The sequence below is a fragment of the Camarhynchus parvulus genome, chromosome 1A, assembly GCF_901933205.1.
Source record: "Camarhynchus parvulus chromosome 1A, STF_HiC, whole genome shotgun sequence".
Lineage (NCBI taxonomy): Eukaryota > Metazoa > Chordata > Aves > Passeriformes > Thraupidae > Camarhynchus > Camarhynchus parvulus.
This window is the reverse complement of record NC_044586.1, coordinates 28,848,420-28,858,086: the sequence shown is the minus strand read 5'-3', so window position 1 is coordinate 28,858,086 and position 9,667 is coordinate 28,848,420. Positions and strand designations below refer to the sequence as shown.

General features: G+C 38.5%; 1 protein-coding gene across 1 annotated transcript in view; it reads left to right on the top strand.

Moving 5' to 3' along the window:
- The first annotated feature begins 3,571 nt into the window (after window positions 1-3,571).
- PLEKHG7 (pleckstrin homology and RhoGEF domain containing G7) overlaps window positions 3,572-9,667 on the top strand; it is a 28,388-nt gene continuing 22,292 nt past the window's right edge. Inside the window, exon 1 of the mRNA XM_030960823.1 lies at window positions 3,572-3,663. Coding sequence (XP_030816683.1) covers window positions 3,572-3,663 — 92 coding nt within the window. The remainder of the gene's footprint in view (window positions 3,664-9,667) is intronic.

Genomic DNA, 9,667 nt, shown 5'->3' with positions numbered 1-9,667 from the left:
ACAAGGTCTGTTCCATTGAATCTGGTCCTGAAACTAATATCATCTTGAGAGCATCATAAGGAGCCAAAACAAAACAAAAACCAAAGAACAATAACAAAGAAAATACCACAAACACATGCACACACCCCACCCCTGCAAAATAAAACAGAGAGAGAAAAAAAATCTTACATTCCTAAAATCTTACATTCCTTAAAGCAAATACATTTGTACTATCAACTATCAGACAGGGTGAGCACATCTCTTTTTCCTAGGAACCAAACTGGATAAATAATAATAAAAGTGATGTAACACTGCCATGGTTTTGTAAATAAAGTCTTAGTTTGTTTTCTCACTCCTTTCTCTCAGAATAATCCTCCCTCTAACCACAGTCACATCCAATGCTATGCAAAATCAAAGGCACTTACACCAGTTTGGGGATATCTTGATTTGGTTTGTGGATGAGTTTTGACAAAAAAACCTTTACAAAATGAAAGCATTGTGCTGCAAAGGTTTCTACATTTCCAAGCAAACATTTTCAAGTTCACTAAGCCCTCTTAAAATGTGCCTTAATTACACACAAGAGTTGAATTTTTGTAGACATTAGTGCTTCCTCACAAGTTATCTATCAAATAAACCATCTTTTCCCAGGTTTCACTTTCAATTCATATAACCAAAAAATGCCTTAATCAATTCTGTTATTTTTCAATCGGTTCTACAATACAACAAAATAATGAATTATCAATGTTTGGATGAATTCTCAAATATTCTGGTACTAAAAATCTGTGTTCAAAAATACTTAACTATTTAGCACGCTTGTTAAAATTAAAAACTAATCATAAATTATATAAACAAGGGATAGACAACTATTATACTTCCATGAAAGATGAACAATGCATAGTTAGATCCAGCTGAATGAATGAATGAAGACAAGAGGGGGGAAAAAAAGATTGTTGGAGGAGTGGGTGCATCTTATCTGCTCTTGCAAATTATTATATACTTGCATGAGATCTGTCTTCCCAAATTTTCTCGATGTGAAAAGTCCAGAAATATAAAAGGCAGGACATTTAATCCAATGGATCATGTTACCTCTGTTTAGGGGCATTGATCCTGAAGCCACTTCCTGATAAACAAATCCCCTGGAAAGAAGTCTACAAGAGAAAGCTTGTTCCCTATACCAGCATTCAGTAAGAAGGCTTTAAGAGAGAAAACACTACTGTGTAAGTCTAGCCATCAATTAATCAAGGACTTGTTGAAAATGTGATTCAAAAGGATGTGACATTTTGAATTGGCTATCTTGGTAAGTTTGATCATATAATTTTTCTGCATGTGTGTGGTGTATTTCTGCACTTTTTTTACAGTGTATTTTCTTTACAAATATTTTGCTGCTGAGAAATTCTATTCACAAAAGTAACATAGAAATACCCAAAAAGAAGTATGTACATTTTTACTTCTTGAAAAAATAGTTTGTTAAACTGAAAAGCAAAAAATGGTCCTATTTTTAATATAAGACTTCCACAAAAAGATGTTTTTAAACTTTTCTGCTTGTGGAACAGATCACTATTCACATGAATATCTGGAAACTGCATGCCAACTTGCAAAATTCTGCCTGGAGAAGAGAGGATTACCAAGAAAAAATAATTTAAAAAAATTTTTAAAAACCAAAGACAATGGCTGGCCAAACAGCAACCAGTGAGATGTGATTACACATCACAAAATAAATGTCTTGAAATATTAAAAAGCAATAACAGCAAATCTCAGAGCAATGGTATGCAATATCTTCATTCAAAAGGGGAAAATAGTAATAATTTCTCTTTATCCTTCTGCAGTATATTAAATGAGATTTTTAATAAGGATATGTATTAATTAGTTCTTATCCATTAGAGAGAAATTAATAGATGCTAATATATTTGTGGCTATTCTCTACAGTTGTGAAAGAAGACATTTCTATCATGAAGATATGCTTTTCTCTCTGTTAGAATCTGAATGATCATCTTCTGAAGGTTTTGGAAAAAGCAATACTTTGAACTGGCAGACTTGATAAATTAACTTCTTTCTAATCATTTTGTAAATCAATCTGATGGAACTATATAATTAGATTTTTAAAAAAGATATTCAATGTGTGATATTCAATAATTCAAGAAAGTCAACATAGGTTTGAATAAACTAATTCTAATAAATGACAGCTCCCCAAATAAGCTAGCAATCATGAACAGATTTAAGATTCCACTCAGCAAAGAAGGTAAATTAAAGAGGTTGAATTCATAATCTTATTACTTGAAATGTCAATCCAGTTTTTGCAAGACTAACATCAAAATATGTTAAAACAAAGCTTCATGAATCAAAGAAGACTGTTTCTGATGAATCCACAGATAAGGTACTAATGTAAATAATTTTCTTCATTATTTGATTATAACGTATACAAAATGCTTACTACAAAGTACTTTTAGGCTGAAAAGAAAGCAAGAGTGATGAAACATATCTTACCTAAGTGTTAAATTTGTATTTGCCTAAGAATTCAGCAAGAAATTAGTATTTGTACACAAAGAATTTTGCAGCAAGTCTGAGAGCAAGCGACTTCATTTTTATCCAACCTACAGCAGTGCTATGATCTCATCTATCAATGGGGGAGTGGCACTCAGAAATCAGGCAGCTGCAGTGCCAGATAGCAGAGTTGCTAAACTCAGTTACTCTTTACCATCTAATTAGTTCTACTGACTGATGCTGACACTGCTGGCACACTCCAAGTTAGCAGCTGTTTAATCAACTTGCCAAAATTGGGTTCTGAACTTCTCAAAACCTGCATTTGAGCAGGATTCAATGCAAAGGTAATAATTTCTGTGCTAGCACACATATCTGCCTTGTTTTGTTTGGATATTTTTTCTATTTGCTTATTTTTCCACCTACAAATTCATATGGCAAACTTGTAAGGAGTGTTTCTGATCATGTTTCCTAGGTACACATAGATATAAATCTTCATGCTGCAAATAAAGAATGCAACAACCAAGTTCTGATTATCCTCCAGACCTGGTCAAAGAAACCTGCACCAGCGTGGAACCTCTAGACAGGGAAGCTGATCTCCATAAGGAAAATGCTGCTTGGTCTGAAAGCAGCAGCCCACAAGATGTCTTCAGTTCCTCTGAAATGCAGACAGTAGCTGTTTGTATGGACACCACCTTGCCTCCTGGGGACTACATTCTCAGCCAAGGTGACACAGAGTCTTCACTTCTGAGGCTTCCTGCAGAGGAGTGCCTTGGGATCCACCAGGCGCCTTTCCAGTTCGACCGCCATGCTCGGGCCAGGATTTCCACTTCTCCAACTTTAAGGCGCCTCAGGATGGCCTCTGCCTCACAAGCACTGTCATTTCAGGACTGTTCTGACACAGCTCAGCTGGGAAATCAAAAGGAATACACTGGCTCTCTCCACCACATTTGTAAGAGTCCACCCCGGTGCATTACAATTTCTTCATTGTCGCTGCCTTCTTGTGTCCATGCAAAATTATTGTCCTCCAAAGCCAAGTCTGAGAGAACTACAGCAGTTCCAGAGTCTGACCTACTCAGATCAAAGCTTCCCAGCAAAGAGGATCCTCTCAGCAATGACAGTCCCAATGAGCCGCCCAGAAACTCTTGGAGAGCCAACTCTGCTACGCTTCCTACAAGACTCCCCCGCCCGAGCCCTACACTTTGGGCAGGTGTCCAGGTAAGAAGAACAGGAGACTGTCACCTCTTTTTTAATCTTTCATATTCAGAGTTGGTCCATCATGAACCAGTGCACAAATAAAACCCCGGTTCTTGACCTGAGCTGCATGTTGGGTCGTGATCCAGCAGACCAGCTTCTACACTTAAGAGGAAGGGAGATTTTTCTTTCCAGATCAGCAAGAGAGAGCAGCTCCAGCCTTTCCTCTTGGTGACCAGGCTAGCTTAGTCCGCTCCTGTACAGGGCCACTCTTTCCCATCTCTGTCCATTCACCCTGGTGGGCCAGGGTGGTGGATGTGGAAGTAGTAAGTAATTGATCCTGTTTAGGATTGGGTTTTAGAAGACTATTTTCTTTCAAACCTTTAGCTCTTTAATACTTCAGCAGGATTATTCCTAATACAGGGAAGTTCTCCATTCTGTTTTACTGAATGGCATTACTAAACCTAATCAAACCAAGAATTAAAAAATGTAAGGTCTGCTACTACCAAAGGAAGACGTAGCGTTCCCTTTATTTGTTTCAATTTACCTAGCTCTGCCACTCACTGGCTCCCCTCCCTTTTTATGTCCAACTCCATAAACAAAGAAGCAATTGTGCAATCTCGTCTGAAAAAAAGGAAACCCTGGCCCAGTGAGCGTCAGAATCAGTAAAGAGAAATAAGCAAGGGAGGAGCCAACCCCGCATCTTTCAAGGGCAGGAAACTTCAATTCAGCTCTCCACAAGGACAAAAGGAGAGGCTTTTTGTACAAGCCAGGTGTGCTATAAATCTGCTCTCAAAGACCTTCTCCTTTATGCAGAGGCAGTTAAAGCCAGACACACAGTCCTCATGCAAAGCACCTACACACACATTTTGCTGAGGGTGGATGGTGTCAAATAGGCGTAGAGTTCTTCACTAGCCAGTTAGCTTTGCACTACAAACCAAAAACTATTTTCCTTCTCCCCCCACCCCCTTCAAATATAGAAAACATTCTGGATATCAGATCAGTTCTCCTCGCTCCACAACAGTAAAATTAATTCACCCATGCCCAAGCCTATCACACTATTATTAGTACATTTCCCTTTACAAATGAGCTCATTTTTCACAAAAAGTCAGATTGCTTGCTTGCTTTCTGACCAACTAACTAAGAATATTCACTTTCTTTCAGGAGAGTGGACTGCCCATGCAAAGGTATGCACATATTTATTTTATCTGATTCTAAGCTTGACTCTCCTATATCTTTAATGAATTTGCTTCACTCTAAGACAAAACTGAACATTGAGTCATGTATACATAACTCAATCTTAATTTGTAGATTTGCTATGGGAAATGCTTGTCACCAGCTCACTAAACTTTCTAATGAGATTTTCTTTCAAAGGTGGCTCTCTCCCTAGCACGTTTAGCTACATTTCACACAATATTTCATCCGGATCATTCAGGGAGCTTAGCACCTGGAACCGACTGCCAAAAGGTCAGGTTGTTTGGCTTAGCAGGGTCAAACTTCAGCTTGAGGAATGTGAAATATTGCATAATCTTGAGTGACATTCTTCAAAAGTTTGTGGAAGGGAAAAGGGAGCAAAGGAGCAAAGAGAACAGCTCAATATTGTTCTTATACATAAGCAAAGATCTAGGACTGCTACTGGAGAGGGGGATTATTAATCCTACAAACTAAGAAGAGTACATAGAATACGTGGATTTTATAAGTTAGGGCAGACAAGATAGAGTGTTGAATACCATATTCCTGTGCAGTGAATTGTGTCAAGGTCTTCAAAACAATTATCAGAAAGTAAAAGTGCTATTAGAAATAATTTTGATTAAGATATGTTTCTTTAAGATGTTCAAATGTTTACAGAAGGGAAGGAAGGTTATGTTTTCTCCCCACATAGCAAGTAAGCAGGAGATAGTACCTCCATTAATAACAATCCCTCTCTCATTGATGGAATAGTGCTCACTTTACTGCACAGTCCCCTCAAGGATGTTTGGGACTGGGTGGTTTGGAGCAGGCTGATATAGTCTAGGAGTCCTTACAAAATGCAGTTCCCTAGAGGAGATTCAAGAGATGTGTGCATGCATTTGAAAGCACATGTTCACTGAAGAAGAGGCCTCTTGGATATTCTGAACTGGTGGAATTTCCAACCCACCCTTTAGCATTTTGAATTTACAATTGAAATGGAGAGAGAAGGGGAGGGAAACATCTTTTCATCTGGATGTGAAGTGATCTATACCTTTTTTGGGAAGAGTCTGGTCTGATCCAACTCAAAACAGGAATACATAAACATATCTCACTGTCAGCATGAAGATTTGCGTGACATGTAACAAACTTCAGGGGAGAAATTGATGATACTGAAGGCAGATGGTTTAACAGGAGAACACTGAACATTTAGTGTACGCACCTTCTCTTGGTGCTGCTTGCCTATAGTGCCTTCAGGAGGGAAGTACCTATATGCCAGCTAGGGTATTGGCTTTGGACTTCTATCCAGACACCTTTTAAAATCAAGAAACCACAACCCAAGGAAACAAACCAAGATTTTTCCATAGGCACCAGCTAGAAAAATTGTCAAAAAGGTGGTTGGGATGATGTATTACAAATTCTATCTAGATAAATATTAGAATGCGCAAAAATATATTTTAAAATGCATCAGTTTCTGCTTTAAACATTTTTTGTCAAATCTAATTTGGTCCAAGGTCTGGGTTAAGCCTATATTCAGCTCCTCCTTTATTAAGATCATTAGTCTAACTTCCTAACAGCTAATCCCTTCTTATCACAGCCAGCAAAAACTGTTCACATATCAGACTATTTTCTCCATCTAGAAGCACATTAGGACAGTTGGCAACTCTTCTCCAAGACTGACTTACATATTGTCCTGGTAAAATCATACCTCTGTCCTTCTGTTTTAATGAACACCTCTTCTCCATGCTGCCAAGCTGTACTTTTAAAAAACATCTTTAATGCACTCATTTTGAACAGCCTTCTCCCACACAGTCCTCAGTCAAGGATGCCAGGACATCCCTGTCAGCATGGCAACTTGCTGAACTGATGCTGTTTATAAAGAATCATCCAAAATAAATAAACTAAAAGGGCAAGAAGGGCAGCACAGATAGAGGTGTATGTGGTGGAGAGAAGGTGAGATGCCAAACCAACAGAGCCATGGAAGAAAACCTTGATAAAACAAAACCTCAAGTTTACTCTGATCTCCTTTTCTCCTTGCACCATTCAGCATTATCAGAGGCTGGGTGGAAAACTGTGCTGCACTATTTCCCACAGCAAATCAGCTAATGAAAAGCCTTCACAGTAACTGCCAAGACAGCTCATATTCAATGCCTTGAAGGAGCTGGGCTCATCTATCTTGAAATTGAAATACTCCCATTCCTCTTTAAATGACTCACACAACTGTAAAGGGTCACAACATCACAGAATCACAGAGTGGGTAAGGTTGGGAAGGACCACAGTGGTTTCTCTGTTACAACCTCTCTGCTCAAGCAGGGTCATTTTGGAGCACATTGCACAGGATGGCATCAATTACACTAAACCTAACTCCTTATGCAATCACAGAAATAGTTTACTTTTGGCAATAGGTCATTTTCCATGCTAACTTTTTGAATCAGGGAGTCCAAACACCCTCCCTGAGCAGCCTGGGAAAGAGTGTCACTGCCTGGCACTTATCTCTACTGTGAGATACACCCTACAATATATACCTCAGTAAATATTATATATAAATTATATTATAAAGTTATAAATTACAAATTATATTATAAAAATATCCTCTGTTGCTTTTATTCACATCTAGTGGATAGTCCTTGAAGTAATATACCTGCTGTTTAAGTAAGGTGATCTATACAGATGTCTGTTCCCTGGGATGGCTAGTTAGGCTAAGATTAGGAAGACACTTTCTGCGCCTTAGAAATAAATAAGTACTCAGGATATTTATTTTGCCAGACCATGATCTGCTTCAATGTCTTTAATAATTTTCCATCACTTTTCCATCTAAATCTATGACATAATCATGTTTCAAAAAAAAAAAAGTGGATTTTAAGAATGGGGAGATATCATCTGTAATAATTCAAATGCCTGAGTTTGTCCCTAAAGCATACGCATTTCTTTCATTCCATCACTGCAGTCCTCTGCCCCCAGTAAGTGAAACAAGCAAAAAATAAAGAAAAAGGCAAAGCTACAGAGTCTGAAGGCATGAGAAGATGCTAAGATATTACAGACTTAAAACTTAATAAATTTTACTACATAGAACTTCAGTAATTTAATTTCTCCAGAAAGAAAACAACAGAAGCATCTGATGTATCTAATATTTCTACAGGCATCAGGCCAGGAAACCACAGATACCTGTGCTTCCATCTTTGAAGCATGAGTATATAATTTAGACATGTAAGCCATTAAGTAGCCCAATCAGATTGCAAAGGTAAATTGTAGACAGACACCCCAGTGGTCCTGCCGTGCACCCACATTTCACAGGCTTGTGCACCTTTGTGAAGAGCTAGCTTAGCCATGTGTGTACCTGAAGTTCAAGGCCTTTTTGATCTGATAATGTCATTTAATTCAGTTATAGTGACTCTGTACTGCCATTATTACTCTTCATAAGCCACTAGCCTGCAGCTTCAAATATATTGTGAAAATAGTAGTAGTCTAGATGCTTTAAAAATCAGTAATGCACTGGCAAAATTTTACTGCGAAGCCAACCTGAAATAAATGTCCTGAATTTCCTGGTACAGTAATTCCACCTTTGAGGATTATCCTTGTATTGTATTGCAGCACTTGACTTGTATAATAGCCCAGCTGCCCAAAAGATTGCACCATTGAATCACTAGAGGGTTCAGTGGCATCTTCATACAATCATTACCAATACTGCAAATTTGCATTGGGTAGCACTCAGCGCACACCTCAGGAAAGCATTCCTGAGAGGAGCACTCCTTTCCCTTGCAGTGGTATGGGCTTGCAGACAGCCAAGGACCCCCTACCCATTAAAGATCTCAAACCACATACTGAGGGTCCAATTTCATGAGAAACCACAGAGTTTCATTGTAAACCCTAAAGCCAAAAAAACAAATCCTATGCTCTCCATTCAGTAGGACTAGCAGAAAAACTTCCAAAGAACTGCATTGCATGCTGTAAGCTCCTCAAGATGTAGTTTTTAAGCTCTGACATGTCCATGGCTCAAGTGTTAAAGTCCCAGGCCTGGCCCATCTGATAGCCTGCAGACCTCTCTCTTGCTAGGAGCAGCTTTCATCTAGATCATTCAATTGCTTAGCTAAGGCAATTGCAATCAGTGTCACTGCCTGGTCATAAAAAAGGCACAATCTCCATGTCTTACCATACATATCAAATCCCAGTTCTCTACCTCAGAGCTCATCTGTCAGCAGATAACCTGTCAAGTAACTATTCATGCACTTAAAGGAAAAAATATACCTGCCAGGTTTCACACCAAGTGTGGCAAATGGCTAGAAATTCACAGTAAGGTAGCTGCCTAGACCAAAAAAAAAAAAAAAGATCTCAGTAAGAATCATGCTTAACTGACCGAAAATACCATGCACAAGAAATGGTGACTGAAAAACAGAATTTTTATAAATGTGCATGTACTTTGTGCCTCCCCCCTCAGCTACTGATTACTGACCCTTTGAGCCCTAATGCAGTATTCATTGTTGTGAAGGCAACACAGCAGCAGCTGCAGACAGCAGTCCCTCTGCAGCATATACTGACACAATTCATTAGGTATCAGTGTGAGTTATTAACAAAATACAAAAGGTTTTTAACATGCACCAACCAATTTTGGTATGTGAATGCAAGCAGCCTGTGGCACAAACATGCTGCTGGATACAGAATGCATGTGTCACTTTTCTTCATGGATCTAGATCCTGGACAATGTTCGCCATCTCCATCTCCAGTTGGAAAGCGACATTTTTCGATCAGTAGGACCACTGAGTCATATTACATTCAAAATATTTGAAATAGCAGGAAAAAATGCCAAAAATACTTAGAAAGAAAATAGTACAAACTAGCCAAAAGGTTAAAT